This window comes from Theropithecus gelada, chromosome 9 (assembly GCF_003255815.1).
Source record: "Theropithecus gelada isolate Dixy chromosome 9, Tgel_1.0, whole genome shotgun sequence".
In the NCBI taxonomy this organism is placed as follows: domain Eukaryota; kingdom Metazoa; phylum Chordata; class Mammalia; order Primates; family Cercopithecidae; genus Theropithecus; species Theropithecus gelada.
Window position 1 is genome coordinate 46,562,042 of NC_037677.1, and position 23,083 is coordinate 46,585,124.

The following is a 23,083-nucleotide window of genomic DNA, read 5'->3' on the forward strand; positions in this document are numbered from 1 at the left end:
GGGCTTTGCTGGCAGGTGGTCACCTGGAGCAGCCAGCAGTAGATGGCACCACAGGACAAGCACAAGCTGTGTCCAAGAGAGTGGCCCAAGAAATCTGCCCAAAATCCAACACAAAAATGAACAAAGGAACTGAATGGGAGATGTGACCAAAAGAAGCGATAAGATAAACAGCTCCAGGAAGAGAGTTGCTGGCTCAAAGAGCACTTGTCTTGGGTGTCAGTTCATGGGTTCTTGGTCGGCGTGAGAGCCCTGTGCCAGACACCCTGTGCAGAACTGATGCCGGCTTATGATGAGGCTCTTCCAGGGCTCCAGCACATGAATACCCTGCCCTGGGAGGCTATAGTAGGCCAGTCACTGTCCACTCTGCTGGAGGGTTGGTCTGAGCCAACAGAGCCGTGCAGAGACATCCCATCCAATGCAGCCCAGAAGCAGTCTTGACATTTCTTTCCCTGCAAGGACAGGCTGTCTGGTCCACACGTAGATGAAGCCTTGGGCCTGGTTCAGCATCCAGAGGACTAGGCCATAACCCCCAAGGTAAGATATTCACACTCATTGGAGCCCTTTCTCCTTTTCCCTGGCTGGCTGGAGGAAGGGGACCCCTGCTTTTTTCAGCCAGTGCCCCATGAAGTTAGACTCCCAGGAGTCCCTGCCCCTGATCCTACTGAAGGCCACTGGGATGCCCGGGATGCCCAATACCCTGAGGAAGCTTTGAAAGATTCGTGGCACATTATCTGGGGCAAGTCAGCTCAGTGGTCAGAGCACCGAGTGAAGGAAGCTGCAGCCATGGCCTTGAGTTCTGGAGGCCTCTGTAGTGGGTCAACAGTGGGGAAAGCCACAGAGTCTCAGTCCAGCTGCTGTATCACATGAGGTCCTTGGAGGCAAGGAAGGGCAGGCAGGAGACTGTGGCTGCAGCAGCCTGAGTCCTGGCCCCTTCCCATGCTGGACTCCTATCCAGCACCAAACATTCAGCCGTGAGTGGCACCTTTACCATCAACCCACCACAGAAAACTTCCCTGGAGCTCTCTCCTTGTGCCAGGGCCTGTCCATGGCATGGAAGACCCAAGCCCCATTATGATATATGGATTTCACCTGCAGGGCGCTCGCCATCTCATCGAGGAGAGGAACTTGCAGGCTGATTTCCATGTAAGGTGGAAGACACAGTGATAGAGAAAAGGGATGGAGTAGGAAGTAAGTCCTGGAATTCCTGCTGCAGAGGGCTGTGAACCAAGACTACTGGATCTATTCTCTTCAGCTGGATGCACTAATGATATAACAGTAATCCCACTGCTTTGCATTCACGGAATTCTTTACTTCTGAAGCGCCTCCATACGCCGTCTCTCACAGAGGTGAGGAGTTGACCAAGGTCTGGAGCTCTGACCCCAAGCGCTCCTTCCCTCACCCTACAGTGACCCCGTGATCTCATTGATGGAGGTGAAATCCCTGGGTTCCCAGGCCAGGCATCTGTTGCTGTGTCACCAGAATGAACCCTGCCTGCTGCCAGCAGACATCTCCGGCTCTGGCATCTTTCAGCTCAAGCTGCAAGGCTTACTGTGACCTCTGGAATCTGCACTCAGAATTCTCCCAGGAACAAACAGCTGAAGTATCAGAATGCCAGTTTTCACGATGCAAATGGATGCAAAAACGGCTCTTGCCAGCCTATCTGGGCCCCAGAAAGCCAGGAATGCTGGGGTGCCACCCCAGCTTGCAGTGTGCCCACTTCGCTAAGTGAAAGAGCCTGGCAAGGGACATGGCAGGGAGAAGCCCTAGACCTGATTAAATGGGATTGGACCTGCCATTTAGCTTCAGGGACACTTTGGAGACTTCTGTGTGTACTGTGGACAGGGGTAGATGCTCCAACTCCTCCAGGGGGGGACTCTGCTGGCAAGTCAGCACCAGGGCCTTGATCTCCTTCTTGAAGTTGGTGTTGAGAAAGCCGTAGATGAATGGGTTGACACAGGTGGAGGCCATGGCAAGCAAGTGGCACACCAAGAAGATGAGGTTCCCATGGCAGATGGGGATGGCCTCATGGTGCCAGTCCTCCAGGCTGTTGAACACATGCAGAGGCAGCCAGAGCACAGCGAAGGCCACCACCATCGCCACCAGCACCACATTGACCTGCTTCATCTGCCCAGCTCGCAAGCTGTAGGTGCCCTTGTGGAACACGCGCCCCTGCCTCTGCAGGCGCCGGTAGATGCGTGCATAACAGACCAGGATGAAGCCCAGTGGGAGGCAGTACTGGAAGAGGAGGAGGAAGGTGGTATAGATGGTGCGGTGGTGAGCCAGTGGCCAGGACTCAGTACAGACCACCTTATCCGCCAGGAACTCCAGAGCCTTGGACTGGTTCTTGTGGAAGACATTCTCCAGGATGCTATTGGCCAGGAAGGGCAGGGAGAGGACACAGGCAATGACCCAGATGAGCACAATCCCCAGGTAAGCCTGAGAGATGCTGGGCTTCCAGCCTGTTGGGTTGATGATGAGCTGATGCCTCTCCAGGGCCACAAGGACGAGCGAGAGGATGGAGACCGTCACCGACACGCACTGGATGAAGGCCGACATCTTGCAGAGGGTCTCTCCGAAGATCCAGTAATCCATGATGGTATAGATGGCAGTCAGCGGCTGGCAGAGGAGACACATGAGGAAGTCAGAGAAGGCCAGGTTGGTGATAAGCAGGTTGGTCACATTGGTTTTCTCCTTCTGCCTCACAGTTACACACATCAGGCAGAGGTTACCCAGGACCCCCACGACAGTCTCAATGCTGTAGGAAGTGACAATGAAAACCATCATGTCCACAGAATCCTGGCAATGGTCAGAGAAGTTGTATGGGGTGCCCAGGGGCTTGCTTCTGTTTTCACCCTGTAGGGATTTTGGCAGCTGCAAGGCCAGGAGGTGAGAGGTGTTCATGGTGGATGTGAAAAGATTCCAGGACACTCGAACTAAGTGATACACTTCAGGGATGATGCCTGCAAGGCAAACAGACAAACAATACTCAGGGATCAAGCCCAGGGTAGAATCCAGGGAGGAGCAGGGCCGGGTAGAAAGGCTCTCAGCTGCTTCCATCCCAAGGCTGGTACCTGGAGGGGCTATTACCTAAGGCTCATGGTAAGACACTGGCATCCAGTGATTTCTACCCTGTTAGAAGCACTTGTTGCATGCTGGCTACTGTGCTCAGTGCTTTCGTCTATTAGCTAGTTTATTCCTAGTTTATCAATCCATTTCATAGATGAGGAATCTAAGACCCCGAGATGGAAAGCAACTTGCCCATAGTCATACAGTTAATTAGTAACAGGGCCCCGTTACAAACTCAGGTCGTCTAATGCCAGAACTTGTTCTACCAATTCCCTCTGGCCTCAGGATCTGAGGCTGTTCTGATGACGAAGAAGTTGGAGTGCTGTATGCAGAATTCAGTGAAGGAATTGTTCAGGGAGGATGGGTAGAATGCCCCTTGTCACATTTTATCTGAATGGAGACAGCAATAAATGCCACTCTGCACAGGATTGCTTGTGTCCTTCCACGGCACCCCATTCCCTTCAACATAGAGCTAAAGCCTCGAGGATCCACACTCAGTGCACCCTCCTGGTCTCAGCCCCTCCCTGCCCTGCCAGCGTTGTTTTTTAAGCGATACCTGGCAAAGTTGAAGACTGCCTGGTATGAAAAGCCTGGCTCATCAGCACACCAGCTTCCTTCTACCACCCACTATGTGCACACACATACCTGGCCAAAGTCACAGGTGCCCAGTGTCCTCCCCAGAACCCACTCCATGACTATGTTCAAGTCACCTGATGCAGTGTGCAGCTCACAAGCACACCAGACTGTTCCACATCTCTATGCCCTGGTACAGGCTGTCCCTTCCTCGAGACCTCCTCAGCACAACGGACCCCCTGCCAAGACTGGGTTGGAATTTAGACTCCAGAGTTCCCCCATGGTAGTGCCAATGATGGATGTTTTGCATGGGAAGCACCATACCACTACATACATCATTGTGACTCACCTCTCAGATTCTCTAGTCATTATTAATCCCACAGGGTTGCAGTTCTCAACCTTCAGTAAACATCAGAATCATTCTAGAAGCATGTTGAAAGTGCAGATCCCAGGGCCATTCCACCAGGAGATGTAGTTAAGTGAGTCCAGGATGGGGGCCAGGAATCTGTATTTAACAAGTAGACTATGTGATTCTGACACACATGGCCCTTGGACCCCATCTTGTAAAACACTATTTATAGCAGAAAACCCTATTTGAAATATTCTTTAAGTCTCATATAATGGCCATATGTATTTTTGAACATACATATTTTCTTCATGATCGATTGGTACGTTAGGGCAGTTTTTGCAGAGTACAAGGCCAAAATCAACCAGAGTTCAGTAAATTCTGTTTGTCGGCTGTCATGAATGTCACTCACTGTACATTTGATCTACTTATAATGATGAGTATCTGAGGTCCGGAGTTCAATACCTGGCTTGCCAACATGGTGAAACCCCATCTCCATTGAAAATACTAAAATTAGCCAAGTGTGATGGCACATGCCTGTAGTCCTAGCTACATGGGAGGCTGAAGCAGGAGAATCACTCGAACCTGGGAGGTGGAGGTTGCAGTCAGCAGAGAGTGCACCACTGTACTCCAGCCTGGGCAACAGAGTAAGACTCTGTCTCAAAAAAAAAAAAAAAAAAAAAAGATGAGTCTCATTTGGTCAAAGATCAAGCTGTGAATTCACCTGATAGTTTACAGCCTGGTTATTTAGGAACCAGATCTCAAAGGCAGGAAGATTTTTCTGGCACTATGGTCTTCTGGCAAAAAGAGCCATTTGGGGCTGAACATGACAAAATAAACTATTCTAGAGGCAAACACAAGGCCCAATATAAGATAAAGAGCAGCCCCAGCTGCCTGAACCTGTGGCAGAGGCACTGCACTCAGAAGCAGCAAATGGGCCAGAATCCAAGGCTCTGGGTGACCATCAGCAGGGCTCGGCCAGGAGTGTGGAGAAACACCATTCATCCTAAACTGACCGCCTACAGCAGGATCAGAGTGGAAGAACTGGGCTGGGAGGGCTCCAGAAAATGCTCACTGCTTCATTCACCCACTCAATAAGTGTGTGTCAAGCCCTGGGCTAGAAACAAGGGCTGCAAAGATGACTTATACAGCCATGGCCCTCCCAGAACAGAGGGGCTGACCAGCACAGAGGGGCTGACCAGCACAAATGCAGATAGAACTCACTGCATTGCCAACACCAATATGAAAGAGAGGCCTGTGAGTTGAGAGATCAGAGAAGGAGCAGGGAGATGGCAGAAGAGGTGGCAATGGTACAGGGGCTCGACGGCTGAAGAGGAGTCAACCAGCCAAAGGGACAGGGAGAGGAGGGAACTCGAGGTGTAAGGAACAGCATATGCAAAGGCACAGAGGCAGGAAGGAGCAGAGCCTGCTGGGAAAAGTAAGCAGAATAACAGGCTCCAGGGTGGCAGATGATGAAGTTGGAGTGGTGGGCCAGACCAGCAAGGCCAGGTCCATTCCAGTAAGATCACTTGGATATAGAAAATGGATTGGAGGAGAGGGCCAAGACAGGAGGAGGAGGAGCACTGAAAAGGTGGTGTTGGGCATCTGCCTGGTACTGCTGGGCTTAGGGTACACTGACCAGTGAGGACCAGGGGACCTCAAGTCCCTCAGGCATACCCAAGGGGGTGGCGAGTGTAGGAGGGAGAGGGTGAATTATTACACAAGGTCAGTAAAATGGTGTCTCTGCATTTTGTCCCCAGGCAGCTCTCTAGATCAAAAACTAGAACCAGCTGCAAGCCCCAACAGGGACCCCCTGCAGCCTGCCTTCCCTCAATCAGAGGAAAACTAATGAATCATACACACAATGCTATCTCCCAGTGGGGTTAGAGTAGAGAAGGCCCTTTGCTTTGTCTCCTGAAATCTCAGCAAAAGCTACTATATCCTAACGCCCATAGCACCCAGACACCTCAGATGCACCCCTTACCTCCTGGGCTCGCAGCTTACAGGGTGAGGATGGGACAGCCCATGTCTCAGATGAGGAGACTGAGGTCCACAGTGGGGGCAGGATGCTCCCCAGATCCAGTGTGACGCTCTGCGCCCGGGGCCAAGGGCAGGCAGGGCGCCCGGCTTCCTGGAGAGTTCATATGGGGGCTCACTCGGCCCCGCCCCCGGCTGCACTCCTGTGCCCAGGAGGCATCAGACACGGTGCAGAGCCGCGCCTGCTTCACCTGCTCCTGCTGTGCCGATGCTGCCTGCCCGAGGAGCGGAGCGGCTGCCAGGTTCCCGCCTGCACCCGCCCAGCCTGCCCCTTGTGCCCGCCCACGAGAGCGCTCCAGCCGCCCGCTGGCCCTGGGACCCCAGCACCCGCCCTGGGGAGCCGAATCTTGAGCCTCCAAGTCCTGCCTGGAGCTGCAGCCCTGCCTGCGTGTGTCTCTCATGCCCACCTCAACCCTGCACACAGGCAGACTGGAACTGAGCTGTCTCTCTCTCTCTCTCTCTCTCTCTCTCTCTCTCTCTCTCTCTCTCCCCCCCTCTCCCTCTCTCTCTCTCCCTCCTTCCCTCCCTCCCTCCCTCCCTCTCCCTCTCCCTCTCTCCCTCCCTTTCTCTTTCTTTTTTCTTTTCTTTTCTTTTTTTTTGAGACAGAGACTGGAGTGCAGTGGCGCGATCTCGGCTCACTGCAAGCTCCGCCTGCCGAGTTCAGGCCATTCTCCTGCCTCAGCCTCCTGAGTAGCTGGGACTACAGGCGCCCGCCACCCGCACCCGGCTAATTTTTTATATTTTTAGTAGAGACGGGGTTTCACCGTGGTCTCGATCTCCTGAACTTGTGATCCGCCCGCCTCGGCCTCCCAAAGTGCTGGGATTACAGGTGTGAGCCACCCCGCCCGGCCCTCCTTTCTCTTTCTTTAGGAGTGTCTCTCTCTCTCTCTCTCTCTCTCTCTCTCTCTCTCTCTCTCTCTCGGGGTGTGCCTCTGCCTCTCTTTCTCTCCCTCTCCCCCTCCCTCCCTCCCTCTCCCTCTCCCTGTCTTCCTCCCTTTCTCTTTCTTTAGGAGTGTCTCTCTCTCTCTCTCTCTCTCTAGGGGTGTGTGCGTCTGCCTGTCTCTCTCTCTCTCTCTCTCTCTCTCTCTCCCCCTCCCCCCTCAGTTTCCTCATCCATGAAATGGGTATAAAACGAACTGCCTTTCATAAGTTCGTTCAGAAACATTACTTGCAGACCTCCTATGAGCCTGGCTCTCCTGCTGGGCACCAGAGCTGGACAAGACAGGCTCCCTGTCCTTGGTTCCTTCTGGAGCTCTCAGCCCTGGGGGAGAAGACAGACAGGGTACAAGGAACGAGGGAAATAAATTATTACAGAGAGTGAGATGCTGTGAGCAAATGGGTTCGACAGGCCAGATGGATGGCACAGCCACGGCCAAAGCCCTGAGGCTGGGAGCATTCAGCCCCTGGAGACCCAGGGAGGGCAGTGTTGCTGAGAATGTCAGCCAGGGTGAGGGAAGGAGGTGGGCATCCAGGGTGTGAGTGAAAACTCAGGGTGGGCCCTGGAAGTGGAGTGTCTTATCTCAGCCAGTCCCAAGGTTGTGGCAATGAGAATTCAATGAGAATGGTCACTTTCTCCTTTGGAGCTGAGATGCACATGACTTGGCTGTAATGGAACAGCTTTGCTTACAAGGGCTGCTCCTGTTTTGAATACACTAGCTTCTAATTCCCTGCCCCTCACCCCCACATGGCAAAGTCACATGTGTGCTTAGAGGACCTTCTGAGAGTAACAGATTTGCTTCAAGAGCACCTCCTAAACACTGGACATACACACCTGTCAGTGAACCTCCTGTGGCTCCCATGGAAATGTCCCCATGAAGTCACGGCAGTGGTCCCTCTAGAATGGCAGCTGCCGTTTGTAGCGCATAGACTCTACAGACACGACCTTAGTTAATCATCACAACAGCTCTGAGAGGTGGGCATTTTTATTCCCGTTGTGCTGATGAAGCAAAGTGACACTCAGTGGTTGAGCAACTTGCCCAAAGTCACTTAGCTAAGAAACAGCCAGATCCAGGATGCAAACCCATCTGCCAAGTACCCAGGCCTCTGCTCACTGTCGCTGTAGACTGGCACCTGTCATCTCTTCTTTCTGGACCGTGCTCCTTCCTGCCTTGACTACCTGGAAAGCTGCTGCTCCTCCATTGCACCCCAGCTCCGATGTCCCTGCTGCCACGACAAATTCCCGCCACCCTCCCGTGCTCTGCTGCAGAGGCCGATGTAGAAGTGTACTTGGTTGTCTGCCTGAGTACCCTTGTCTCCCCACTCCCCTATTTCTAGGTCACAGTTCTTGTCTCTGCCTCCAGATCCCAGCACAGGTCCACATGCAGCATCTGACAAAGGAAGGAAGGGAAGGGAAGGGAAGGGAAGGGAAGGGGAGGGGAGGGGAGAGGAGGGAGAGGAGGGGAGGGAAGGAAAAGGAAGGAAGACATTTAAGGAGACCTGATTGTAATGGTAGCTTCCAGACGTGTAAAATCAGAGAACATTGCTTGACCAGAAACTGCTCAACTCCAGCTGGGAACTCTATGGACACCTGTCCTCTGTGCAGGCAAGAACTCAGTCACTGTCACCTCCTTCTTGCAGGGAAGCTGTGTGGGGTCTGGATTTGCTGGTGAGCCCTTGGAGGCAAGTTTCCACATAGACACATTTGAGAACTACTGCCCAAGGCATGTGGCCCAAGCCCTAGCTCTTATGGGTCACAGAACAACAGAAGACCTGAAATGGTAGTAAAAGCAGCAAACAGCTCCCATGCCAGGCAGAAGCACGTGAAACGGCCCTTAGTCCATCCTCATGCCTAACTGGTGTGGTGTGATCATCCCATTTCACAGGCGAGAAAACTGAGCCTTGAAGAAGTAGAGTGTCTTGTCTCAGCCAACCAACTTGTAGATGGCAGGGCTGGACTTTCAATCCAAAGTCCAAGCTCTACTTTCAGGACCATAATGCCCAGGAGAGGGATAGGTAGCTCTTCCTAGCGGACATTTCAGGTTAAACCAATACTCCCAGAGCTGGCTGCCAGACCCTTTGCCTCTGCTAGGGAAAGGAGACAGCACCCCCTGGAGGCAGCAGAGCCCTGCACCAATCATAGCCAGGGCACTTGAAGCTCCTCAAGAAAGCAGTCTATAAGAAAGAACTGGGAGCTGCTGTCCTTCCCCCTTGCTGGAGTCCAGGGTCCGAAGCATAGCCTGAGAGGCTCTGCCAGTCAGCCAGGCTGCATTCCGCCATCTCTGGGGAAGGGGCTGGGTAGGATTTTCCTTCTGCCATAAAAGTGGCTGGCTGGTGTGACCTGCTGGAGACTGGTCTTCCTAAATAGCTTAGTGATAGGTTCCCTTCCCACCCCATCAGGAATGTTCCTCGTGAATCACCCGGAAGTCACACAGGCACACAAGTCCCTCAGGTGTGTGCAGCGCTCCACATGACCTCTCTGACCCTCAGTCCACTGCATGCTCAGTATTCCCCCTGGTCCTATGAGGAAGCTGAAGATGAGCTAGTCAGGGGATGGATAGACCCCAGCCACCCTCCTTAGTGTAAATTTGCTGGGATTTGGAATCGGGCTCATTCACAGTTGCTTTCACCACATTGAGAGTCAGTGTGGTGACTGGTCACAAGCTGGGCAAAGAAGCCATCTCGCATTGCCCCAGATTCTTAAAGCACAGCTAATAACGAGGTTTGCCTTGGGAGCTGTTGTGACAAGAAATGAGTTGAGATGAGAACGGCTCTCCATACAGTTACGAGCAGGCGGGAAATGCCCTGCAGAGCTGTGGCTGCTATTAGTATTCCTGTGTCCTACATGCCTGCCCACCTCCCTGAGCCTCTGCCCCAGAGCTAATGGGCCATCCCGACCAATTCTAGCTGGAAACCTCTCCAAACCCACATCACGACCCATACATCTCACCTGGACAGCCCTAAGAGGCCCTACAAGCTCAGCCACTGTGAGCACTTCCTAGACACTGGACAGACATACACAACTCTCCAGTGAAACCTCCTGTGGCTCCCCTTGGAAATGTCCCCATGGAGTCATGGCAGTGGTCCCTCTAGAATGGGTCCCTCTGAAATCGGTCTGACTCTATTTCTCTTTCAGCCATCCTAGTGCTGCCTTCCCCAGACTCACTCTGCATGTAAACTCTTCATTTTCAGGGAGTATGGTTGAGTTTCTCAGATCCAGGCTTGTGTAGATGTTGCTTCCATGGCCTGAACTCATCAAGCTCTCCATTCTCAGAGACCCATCCCATGCACACAGCTCCCAGAGAAATGTCCTTGACCATCCCTGCCCGCAACCTGTGCATTCTGAAGGGCAGCTGCAAAGCACGGCCCACTCACATATAGCTCCCAGAAGCTGTCCTACTTTTCTCATGGAAGGCTATAGCAGAGGGAAGCCACATCAGCTATCCGTGGAAACCAGTTTATTTTCCGGTTCTTATAACAGAGAACCAAATATCCTCACACATTTAGAAAATCAACAGCACAAAGGAGATAGGTCAAGATGAATAAACAAAATAACTGACTCCAAAAGAAGCTGAAATAACTTAGGGAATAGAAAATAACTTTAAGAGATTAAAAAAACTCCCTTTAATGCCTAAATTAGAGAAATTACTGAATCCATATAACAAGAGCAGATTGCCATGAAATAAGAGAGACCAAGAAAGCAAGAAAGAACCACTGAAAACTAAGCATGACTACTGAAATTTGAAAACACATCATTAGAAGGGATGGGAGAACAAGCTAAGGAAATATCCCATAACGTAGAGCAAAAACACAAAAAGATGGAAAACTTCAGAGCTAAAATAAAAGACATGGATGATTAACACTAATGACCCATCATCCAATTACTAAAATTTCCAGGAAGGAAAAATCAAGACAATGAAAGGCAGCATATCAGTCATAGTCTGCGCAGGACACATAATTCACCCCCAGATTGTCAAACAAAGGGACTTTAATAAAAAGGTAACTTACAGAGGTGTGGGAAGGGTTAAAGGAAAAAAACAAGAAAATGGTGAGGCGCCCAGAGACTGGCAGGAGAGAGAAGCAGTTACGACCCTACAACTAAAAGAACAAAAGGAGAAAACCACGTTACCAGAGCCAGAGGACTGTGGAGGAAGGGCCCCCAGTGGGAGCTTCTGTAGTATGGCGGCATGCCACCGCCTCTAGACAGCACCGAAGCAAGGGGAAGTAGAAAAGAATTATACCAACCTCTCTCTCCTTCCACTTCCAGTCTCCTGTCGGTCCCTCCCATTGACCAAACCCAGCTGGAGCCCTGCCAGCAAAGGAGCCATCAGCCTCCCCGGGCACAGGGAAGAACAGAGAACCACAGTAGAGAATGCATCTGGGTGGGATGTGAGCAAAATAGTCAACATATAGAATCACAAATAGCAAGAGTATTCCAGAGCTACAGATTAAAAGGAAGCCCGGGGAACTCCTCCACACCTAGACAGGTACTGCAAAATTTGAAAACACCAATATATATATATATATTCTAAAATATTCTACAGGTAGGAGCAGGAAGAGAAAGGTTGCCTACAAAGGACAGAGACCATTCTCAGTCTTGTCAACAACATAGGATGGTGGAAGACTATGAAAAGATGGAACTATATTTATAGGACTCCTGGAAATATATTTTGAACCTAAAACTCTCATCTCAGCCATAATATCAAGTGTAAGGGTAGACTAAGGATATTTCTAAACTTGCAAGCTTACATTTCCTGAATCTTTTCTGAGGGAGTTCATTAATAAAGTGCATTAGTCCATTTTCACATGCTATAAAGAACTACCTAAAACTGGGTAATTTATAAACAAAACAGGTTTAATTGACTCGCAGTTCCACATGGCTGAGGAGGCCTCAGAAAACTTACAACCATGGCAGAAGGAGAAGCAAGGTACATCTTACATGGCGGCAGGAGAGAGGCTGGGGATTGTCAAATACTTTTAAACCATCAGATCTTGTGGAAACTTACCATCACGAGAACAGCATGGGGTAAACTGCCCCCATAATCCAATTACCTCCCACCAGGTCCCTCCCTCAGCATGTGGAGATGACAATTAGAGCTGAGATTTGGGTGGGGACACAGAGCCAAACCATATTAGAAGGTACTCCAGCACAATTGATACTAAAATCAAGCAAGGAGAGATGAGGTCAAAGAAATGGTTGAATTGACCCAGGAACCTGGGATTTTCTTTTCCTACCCAAATAGTAAACCAGCATTACTGTATTTCTAGGGGAATTACAGGGATCGGTGCCATGATTAAAGACTTGAAAGATGCAGGGACAGGGATGCCTGTCACATTTCTGCCCACTTGACTCACCTCTTTAGGTCTTTAGCCTGTGCAGGAAGTTGAAGTTTGGAGAATGACTGTATGTCATCATAAACTTAATCAGGCAGTAACTCAAATTTTAGCTGCTTTTCTAAATGCAACATAGAACAACTTAACCACTTCAAGGACTTAGTATGTAGCTATTGAGTCAGCCTGTGTTTTCTCCCCATCTATATCAATAAGAACCAGCAGAAGTTTGCTTTCACCTGGCAAGGATAGAAGTACAAAGTCAGTGTCTCCTCCCAGATCATATTCATTCTCCAGCTTTCTGTTATAGTGTGGTCTACAGAGACCTTGATCTTCTGAACATCTCACAGATCCACAGATGGTATGCTGGTGCACTACACTGGTAGCACATGCTGATTGAACTGATGAGCAGGTAAAATAAACCAGACACCTTCATAAGATGCATGCAGCAGATGGGCATGGGTGGGGCAGTAGCCATCATAGCCCAGGCAGTCTAAGCTGAGCACACTGGATGTGTACCAGATGGCACCCATCTGGAGTAGGGGAGCCCGGCATGGCATGTCAGAGTCAGAATATGACAAAGAGTGGCCACGCAGGGAGGCAGGGGCACGGTGGCCTAGCATAGGGTGTTAGAGTCCAAGTACTGTCAAGTGAAAGCCCACACAGCAGAAGGGGACAACCAAGTGTGGATGCCAGAGCCATGCAGAATGAGTGGAGGGGTGGAGTTCTGCTGTGGAAGATTGGGTACATGCAGGGGGACCAACTGAGCAAAGCTGACAGCCAGTTTTCTCACTCTTGGAGAAGGCAGTCATGAATATGGAAGGAGAGAAACCCAGAATGAGCCCTGTGGTTTTGATTAGAATTGAAAGTATTGATGTGAGCTCATGGTTTTCTATATAGAGAGATAGATATTGATGTAATAGTGTGTGTGCATATGTATCCTTGCTCTGTCCACTTAGAGAGTCTGGGAGCAGTGATACCCCAATGGCAATGAACGCTCCTAGCACCCATATATTGACTTCTAAATGCCATTCTCCATTAAAAGAATCCAAGGCTCCTTCGGAAAATGGCTGATTCTAGGGTGGGGGCCAGGAAAACCCAAGATAAACCTGAAAGATCTTGGGAGCTAGAAAGTAATGAAGTACTCTAAGAATGATGGGTGCAGGCCAGAAAAGCCCAGAATCTGGCTTGAAGGGGACCTTGATGGCCAAATCTTGGACCAGGTGAGCATCAAAGTAAAGAATAATGATGATGGATAATAACCCACTGAATAAAATAAAAATCTGAATCCATTTCAATATAAGTAAATGATGGAGTAAAGTGAAAGCTTGATGAGGAATGGAATATTTTCATGGTTTCAGTGTGCCTCATCACAAAATACTTGTTTATTACAAAGAGAGGAGTCACCTTACAGTGGAGAAGCTGGCAGTCACCTCTGTAATCAAATGATCATAGCGAACACCATCACTAATCGTAGAGTGAAACTACTCACCGCACGACAGGATGCAAGGAGAATGCAGCACAGCTTCTGTGATCTTCCTGCTGAAGGTGCATGCAAGTGAATCCAACCCTGAAGAAGCACCAGACTCGCCCCAGGTGAGGGACGCGCTACAGAATAACTGGCCTGTCATCGGGACACATAAGGCCATGGAAGTCAAGGAAAGAAGGGAGAACCATTCCAGATTGAAGGAGACCACAGACAGGATAATGAAACCTGTGTATCTTGGGACAGCTGATGAAACTTCAGTGGAGCCTGCAGATAAGGCGGTAGCAAGGTGTTCATGCAAATTGCCAGGATCATGCTCTCAAATGGCACAGAAAAATTAATGTTCTTTATCTTCACTTTAACTTTTCTACATGTTTAAGATTATTTAAGTTATATATTTAAAGGTGTCAAAATTTTTCTTCATCTTTACAGAATGAAACAGAAATAAAAATTGAAAGTGGTAACCTCTGGAAATAGAACTGGGGGAAAGAAGGAAAGAATATTAACAGGAGTTATCTGACCCCTAGGATTTTAGGTCATTTTTTGTTTTGTTTCCTTTTCTACATTTCTCTCTATTAAAAAAGAGTGAGTGATTACAGCTTTATAAAGGAAAGAATCCATAAAATGTATGTAATTAAATCCCATAGTACAAAGGGCAAAGAAGCTTGGCAACAACCATTCCAGCCTCAGTTTTGTTATCTGTAAAATGGAGCAAAGATGAGTTTAGGCTCATTGCAAACTGGTGAGGATTCAAATAATTAAGGGATAGGGATAGAATATCAAAGTCTTTTCAAAGCCACGTAGAAGGGAGGTGTGAGGGAGGGTTCCTAGGACTTCAGAATCGGAAGCCGATAAGGGCCTGGTCTTCCAAGAAGCCTTCTAAGTAGAGATTCTGACCAGCAGGGCTGCTGAAGTGGGCACACCTGCTGTAGAAGGCGTCTCCTTGGGCCCTGAGGGATCACCTGTTCTTTGTTTGCCTTTGCTTCTCTGCTGAGGCCATAAAGAGGCTGGGCTGTAAAATAACCTACTCTGGCCCCAGGAAAGAGATAAGAGATGTCAGCTGGGCAGCCAACACCTTCCCTGCCTCCCACCCCAAACAGCTGGCCCTGCCCTGCCCACCCCCACCTCTTCTCTCCAGGGTAAAGCTGGACTTCCCTACTGCCTCCTCCCTGCCCGTTCTCACCAATGTTGCCACCCTTGTTCTCCACTCTATTTCAAGGAAGTTGCCATCTACCACTAAAGCTTTATCCCATGGTCCAATCCATGACCTTGAATCCGACCGGCTCAGAACAACATTTTCCCTCTTGATAGAGAATTTCACATTATTTCCCTAAAGGCACATTATTTCCCTAAAAACAAAGGCACATTACTTCCCCTAAAGGCCTATATTCCCTGTCTTCTGTGAACCAGTGAAATTATCAACCCACAGTGGGTCAGCTGCCCTTCTGTGGAGCACATCAGAGGAAAAATACCAACGCAGCCCTGCCTGCACACTTTGTATCGACTCTCCCAATCCTTCTCCCTGCCTTCTGGAACTACAGAGGTTCGTTCAGTCTACTGTCATTCAACTAATATTTTAAAACAGTTCAGTAGACTGTTACATGGACAATAGACTCAGTGTTACATAGACACTGGATGTACAGTTTTGCTTCCAAAGACATGTTATAAAAAAAGGCACAGATGGGATAATAAGTAAAATATGCACCAGATTACCATATGCTTTGAACAGAGGATATACCCTATTCTATTCCCCATCTCAGATTGTGCTTAGCTATGTTGTCCTACCAAATTTCCCTGATACGGTGATATATCAGTTAGCTAAAGCTGTGTAAGAAAGAGCCACAAAATCTCAGTGACATGCAGTTGACATGACTGCAGGTCAACTGGGGCTAGCTGACCTAGGCTGAGCTCAGTGGGGCAGCTCTCTTTCAAGCTATGAGTCCAACTGGACTTGGCTCCTCCCTGAGATTTAAGCTTCTCCACTGGTGTTCCATCTGGGACTCAGGCTGAAGGAGAAGTTCAAAAGAAGCATTAGGCTTGGAGATGGCAGCAGTTCAGGAGGACAAGCCCAGCTATGAAAAGTCATTTCCATTCCTCCATGAGTCACATCTGCTAACATCCATTGACCAAAGCAAACTGCATGGCTGAGCACAGCCGAGAGGCAAAGAACTGTCCCTCACCTACCCTGAGGCCAAAGCAAGTCAGAGCCATGCCCAACATTAATAAAACCAGTAACCACACTCTTCCAGTGAAATGGAGAGGTGGAAGAGTGAATATGTTTGAACAGTAATCTCATCTATCATAGTCAATAATACAATTTCAGAAATATTAAGGAAATCAGTATTTGTATCTATCTCATTGAATATAATAATGAAAATTTTCCCATCTTACATTATCAAGTCCAACTCATTTTTTTCCATAGATAATTTTAAATCTTCCCCCAAAAGAAGCCCCATTCCATTTTCTCATGGAAATAATAAACTCAAAAATAATAAACTCCCATCCCCTAGAGTAGTTTCACTCTGAAACAGATACAGTTTCTCTACACTTCGAGACTGGGCTATATAAAGTTCTACAAGGACACACAAACATAGACAAAAAAGAATATTGCAGTATTAGTCATGTGTGTGTGCATGTGTATACATACATCACATAAGAAAATTCCCAGATCCAAATGAGGTTATCATAGCAGCTTATAATTAGAGTAACTATTCCATTACACAAAAATCTTTCTCCCAAAAGGTACTGTTAAATCAAGTTTAGCCAGCCCGGTGCAGTAATCCCAGCACTTTGGGAGGCCAAGGTGGGTGGATTACCTGAGACCAGGAGCTCGAGACCAGTCAGGACAACATGGTGAAACCCCATCTCTACTAAAAATACAAAAAACAGCCAGGAATGGTGGCACACACCTGTAGTCCCAGCTACTTGGGAGACTAAGGCAGGAGAATCACTTAAACCCAGGAGATGGAGGTTGCAGTGAGCTGAGATCATGCCACTGCACTCCAGCCTGGGCAACTGAGTGAGACTCTGTCTGAAAAATATTTTAAAAAAAGATAAATTGAGGGGGCGGAGCAAGATGGCTGAATAGGAACAGCTCCAGTCTCCAGCTCCCAGCGCGAGCGACATTTTCAACTGAGGTACTGGGTTCATGTCACTAGGGAGTGCCGGACAATCGGTACTGGTCAGCTGCTGCAGCCCGACCAGCGAGAGCTGAAGCAGGGCGAGGCATCGCCTCACCTGGGAAGCACAAGGGAGAAGGGAATCCCTTTTCCTAGCCAGGGGAACTGAGACACACAACGCCTGGAAAATCGGGTAACTCCCACTCCAATACTGCGCTTTACCAAGGGTCTTAGCAAACGGGCACACCAGGAGATTATATCCCACACCTGGCCAGGAGGGTCCCACGCCCACAGAGCCTCCCTTATTGCTAGCACAGCAGTCTGCCATCTAACGGCAAGGCAGCAGCGAGGCTGGGAGTGGGGCGCCCACCATTGCTGAGGCTTAAGTAGGTAAACAAAGCTGCTGGGAAGCTCGAACTGGGTGGAGCTCACAGCAGCTCAAGGAGGCCTGCCTGTGTCTGTAGACTCCACCTCTGGGGACAGGGTACAGCTAAACAACAACAACAACAACAACAAAGCAGAAACCTCTGCAGACGCAAATGACTCTGTCTGACAGCTTTGAAGGGAGCAGTGGATCTCCCAACACAGAGGTTGAGATCTGAGAATGGACAGACTGTCTGCTCAAGTGGGTCCCTGACTCCTGAGTAGCCTAACTGGGAGACATCCCCCACTAGGGGCAGACTGACACCTCACACTTCACACGGTGGAGTACACCCCTGAGAGGAAGCTTCCAAAGCAAGAATCTTGCTGTTCAGCAATATTCTATCTTCTGCAGCCTCTGCTGCTGATACCCAGGCAAACAGGGTCTGGAGTGGACCTCAAGCAATCTCCAACAGACCTACAGCTGAGGGTCCTGACTGTTAGAAGGAAAACTAACGAACAAGAAGGACACCCACACCAAAACCCCATCAGTACGTCACCATCATCAAAGACCAGAGGCAGATAAAACCACAAAGATGGGGGAAAAACAGGGCAGAAAAGCTGGAAATTCAAAAAATAAGAGTGCATCTCCCCCTGCAAAGGAACGCAGCTCATCACCAGCAATGGATCAAAACTGGACGGAGAATGACTTTGACAAGATGAGAGAAGAAGGCTTCAGTCCATCAAACTTCTCAGAGCTAAAGGAGGAATTACGTACCAAGCGCAAAGAAACTAAAAATCTTGAAAAAAGAGTGGAAGAATTGATAACTAGAATAAATAATGCAGAGAAGGCCAAAAATGAACTGACAGAGATGAAAACCATGACATGAGAAATACATGACAAATGCACAAGCTTCAGTAACCGACTCGACCAACTGGAAGAGAGAGTATCAGCGATTGAGGATCAAATGAATGAAATGAAGCGAGAAGAGAAATCTAAAGAAAAAAGAAAAAAAAGAAATGAACAAAGCCTGCAAGAAGTATGGGATTATGTAAAAAGACCAAATCTACGTCTGATTGGGGTGCCTGGAAGTGAGGGGGAAAATGGAACCAAGTTGGAAAACACTCTTCAGGATATCATCTAGGAGAACTTCCCCAACCTAGTAGGGCAGGCCAACATTCAAATTCAGGAAATACAGAGAACACCACAAAGATACTCCTCGAGAAGAGCAACTCCAAGACACATAATTGCCAGATTCACCAAAGTTGAAATGAAGGAAAAATCTTAAGGGCAGCCAGAGAGAAAGGTCGGGTTACCCACAAAGGGAAGCCCATCAGACTAACAGCAGATCTCTTGGCAGAAACTCTACAAGCCAGAAGAGAGTGGGGGCCAATATTCAACATTCTTAAAGAAAAGAATTTTCAACCCAGAATTTCATATCCAGCCAAACTAAGTTTCATAAGTGAAGGAGAAATAAAATCCTTTACAGACAAGCAAATGCTTGGAGATTTTGTCACCATCAGGCCTGCCTTACAAGAGACCCTGAAGGAAGCACTAAACATGAAAAGGAACAACCAGTACCAGCCATTGCAAAAACATGCCAAAATGTAAAGACCATCAAGGCTAGGAAGAAACTGCATCAACTAACGAGCAAAATAACCAGTTAATATCATAATGGCAGGATCAAGTTCACAGATAACAATATTAACCTTAATTGTAAATGGACTAAATGCTCCAATTAAAAGACACAGACTGGCAAACTGGATAAAGAGTCAAGACCCATCAGTTTGCTGTATTCAGGAGACCCATCTCACATGCAGAGACATACATAGGCTCAAAATGAAGGGATGGAGGAAGATCTACCAAGCAAATGGAGAACAAAAAAAAGCAGGGGTTGCAATATTAGTCTCTGATAAAACAGACTTTAAACCATCAAAGATCAAAAGAGACAAAGAAGGTCATTACATAATGGTAAAGGGATCAATTCAACAGCAAGAGCTAACTATCCTAAATATATATGTACCCAATACAGGAGCACCCAGATTCATAAAGCAAGTCCTTAGAGACTTACAAAGAGACTTAGATTCCCATACAATAATAATGGGAGACTTCAACACCCCACTGTCAATATTAGACAGATCAACAAGACAGAAAGTTAACAAGGATATCCAGGAATTGAACTCATCTCTGCAGCAAGCAGACCTAATAGACATCTACAGAACTCTCCACCCCAAATCAACAGAATATACATTCTTCTCAGCACCACATCACACTTATTCCAAAATTGACCACATAATTGGAAGTAAAGCACTCCTCAGCAAATGTGCAAGAACAGAAATTATAACAAACTGTCTCTCAGACCACAGTGCAATCAAACTAGAACTCACGACTAAGAAACTCAATCAAAACCGCTCAACTACATGGAAACTGAATAACCTGCTCCTGAATGACTACTGGGTACATAATGAAACGAAGGCAGAAATAAAGATGTTCTTTGAAACCAATGAGAACAAAGATATAACATACCAGAATCTCTGGGACACATTTAAAGCAGTGTGTAGAGGGAAATTTATAGCACTAAATGCCCACGAGAGAAAGCTGGAAAGATCTAAAATTGACACTCTAACATCACAATTAACAGAACTAGAGAAGCAAGAGCAAACACATTCAAAAGCTAGCAGAAGGCAAGAAATAACTAAGATCAGAGCAGAACTGAAGGAGATAGAGACACAAAAAACCCTCCAAAAAATTAATGAATCCAGGAGTTGGTTTTTTGAAAAGATCCACAAAATTGATAGACCGCTAGCAAGACTAATAAAGAAGAAAAGAGAGAAGAATCAAAGAGACGCAATAAAAAATGATAAAGGGGATATCACCACCGACCCCACAGAAATACAAACTACCATCAGAGAATACTATAAATACCTCTACGCAAATAAACTAGAAAATCTAGAAGAAATGGATAATTTCCTGGACACTTACACTCTCCCAAGACTAAACCAGGAAGAAGCTGAATCCCTGAATAGACCAATAGCAGGCTCTGAAATTGAGGCAATAATTAATAGCCTACCAACCAAAAAAAGTCCAGGACCAGATGGATTCACAGCTGAATTCTACCAGAGGTACAAGGAGGAGCTGGTACCATTCCTTCTGAATTTATTCCAAACAATAGAAAAAGAGGGAATCCTCTCTAACTCATTTTATGAGGCCAACATCATCCTGATACCAAAGCCTGGCAGAGACACAACAAAAAAAGAGAATTTAGACCAATATCCCTGATGAACATCGATGCAAAAATCCTCAATAAAATACTGGCAAACCAGATCCAGCAGCACATCAAAAAGCTTATCCACCATGATCAAGTGGGCTTCATCCCTGGGACGCAAGGCTGGTTCAACATATGCAAATCAATAAACGTAATCCAGCATATAAACAGAACCAAAGACAAAAACCACATGATTACCTCAATAGATGCAGAAAAGGCCTTTGACGAAATTCAACAGCCCTTCATGCTAAAAACGCTCAATAAATTCGGTATTGATGGAACATATCTCAAAATAATAAGAGCTATTTATGACAAACCCACAGCCAATATCATTCTGAATGGGCAAAAACTGGAAAAATTCCCTTTGAAAACTGGCACAAGACAGGGATGCCCTCTCTCACCACTCCTATTCAACATAGTGTTGGAAGTTCTGGCTAGGGCAATCAGGCAAGAGAAAGAAATAAAGGGTATTCAGTTAGGAAAAGAAGAAGTCAAATTGTCCCTGTTTGCAGATGACATGATTGTATATTTAGAAAACCCCATTGTCTCAGCCCAAAATCTCCTTAAGCTGATAAGAAACTTCAGCAAAGTCTCAGGATACAAAATTCATGTGCAAAAATCACAAGCATTCTTATACACCAGTAACAGACAAACAGAGAGCCAAATCATGAATGAACTTCCATTCACAATTGCTTCAAAGAAAATAAAATACCTAGGAATCCAACTTACAAGGGATGTAAAGGACTCTTCAAGGAGAACTACAAACCACTGCTCAGTGAAATAAAAGAGGACACAAACAAATGGAAAAACATTGCTCATAGATAGGAAGAATCAATATCGTAAAAATGGCCATACTGCCCAAGGTAATTTATAGATTCAATGCCATCCCCATCAAGCTACCAATGAGTTTCTTCACAGAATTGGAAAAAACTGCTTTAAAGTTCATATGGAACCAAAAAAGAGCCTGCATTGCCAAGACAATCCTAAGTCAAAAGAACAAAGCTGGAGGCATCACGCTACCTGACTTCAAACTATACTACAAGGCTACAGTAACCAAAACAGCATGGTACTGGTACCAAAACAGAGATATAGACCAATGGAACAGAACAGAGCCCTCAGAAATAATACCACACATCTACAGCCATCTGATCTTTGACAAACCTGAGAAAAACAAGAAATGGGGAAAGGATTTCCTATTTAATAAATGGTGCTGGGAAAATTGGCTAGCCATAAATAGAAAGCTGAAACTGGATCCTTTCCTTACTCCTTATACGAAAATTAATTCAAGATGGATTAGAGACTTAAATGTTAGACCTAATACCATAAAAATCCTAGAGGAAAACCTAGGTAGTACCATTCAGGACATAGGCATGGGCAAAGACTTCATGTCTAAAACACCAAAAGCAACGGCAACAAAAGCCAAAATTGACAAATGGGATCTAATTAAACTAAAGAGCTTCTGCACAGCAAAAGAAACTACCATCAGAGTGAACAGGCAACCTACAGAATGGGAGAAAATTTTTGCAATCTACTCATCTGACAAAGGGCTAATATCCAGAACCTACAAAGAACTCAAACAAATTTACAAGAAAAAAACAACCCATCAAAAAGTGGGCAAAGGATATGAACAGACATTTCTCAAAAGAAGACATTCATACAGCCAACAGACACATGAAAAAATGCTCATCATGACTGGCCATCAGAAAAATGCAAATCAAAACCACAATGAGATACCATCTCACACCAGTTAGAATGGCAATCATTAAAAAGTCAGGAAACAGGTGCTGGAGAGGATGTGGAGAAATAGGAACGCTTTTACACTGTTGGTGGGATTGTAAACTAGTTCAACCATTATGGAAAACAGTATGGCGATTCCTCACGGATCTAGAACTAGAAGTACCATATGACCCAGCCATCCCATTACTGTGTATATACCCAAAGGATTATAAATCATGCTGCTATAAAGACACATGCACACGTATGTTTATTGCGGCACTATTCACAATAGCAAAGACTTGGAATCAACCCAAATGTCTATCAGTGACAGACTGGATTAAGAAAATGTGGCACATATACACCATGGAATACTATGCAGCCATAAAAAAGGATGAATTTGTGTCCTTTGTAGGGACATGGATGCAGCTGGAAACCATCATTCTCAGCAAACTATCGCAAGAACAGAAAACCAAACACCGCATGTTCTCACTCATTGGTGGGAACTGAACAATGAGATTACTTGGACTCGGGAAGGGGAACATCACACACCAGGGCCTATCATGGGGGCGGGGGAGGGATTGCATTGGGAGTTATACCTGACGTAAATGACGAGTTGATGGGTGCTGACGAGTTGATGGGTGCAGCACACCAACATGGCACAAGTATACATATGTAACAAACCTGCACGTTATGCACATGTACCCTACAACTTAAAGTATAATAATAATAAAAAGAAAAGAAAAAAGAAAAAGATAAATCAAGTTTAGCCTAAAGCTGCCTCCTTACATATTTTAAGTTCAGCCTAAAGGTTTTTCTGTACATCATGAACTATAACAAGTGGAGGTGT

General features: G+C 47.0%; 2 protein-coding genes across 3 annotated transcripts in view; both read right to left on the minus strand.

Moving 5' to 3' along the window:
• LOC112631324 (anthrax toxin receptor-like) overlaps nucleotides 1–23,083 on the minus strand; it is a 724,187-nt gene that overhangs the window by 282,666 nt on the left and 418,438 nt on the right.
• LOC112631327 (neuropeptide Y receptor type 4) lies at nucleotides 1,365–6,173 on the minus strand. Of its 2 annotated transcripts, XM_025396270.1 has the most exons (3): nucleotides 5,970–6,173; nucleotides 3,989–4,144; nucleotides 1,365–2,960 (listed from the first exon to the last, which is right to left on the minus strand). In XM_025396270.1, exon 3 carries the CDS (start codon nucleotides 2,899–2,901, stop codon nucleotides 1,774–1,776), a length of 1,128 nt encoding a protein of 375 aa, XP_025252055.1. In that variant the 5' UTR covers nucleotides 2,902–2,960; nucleotides 3,989–4,144; nucleotides 5,970–6,173; the 3' UTR covers nucleotides 1,365–1,773. The 2 variants fall into 2 exon arrangements, with proteins under 2 accessions (XP_025252055.1, XP_025252056.1); XM_025396271.1 differs by lacking the exon at nucleotides 3,989–4,144.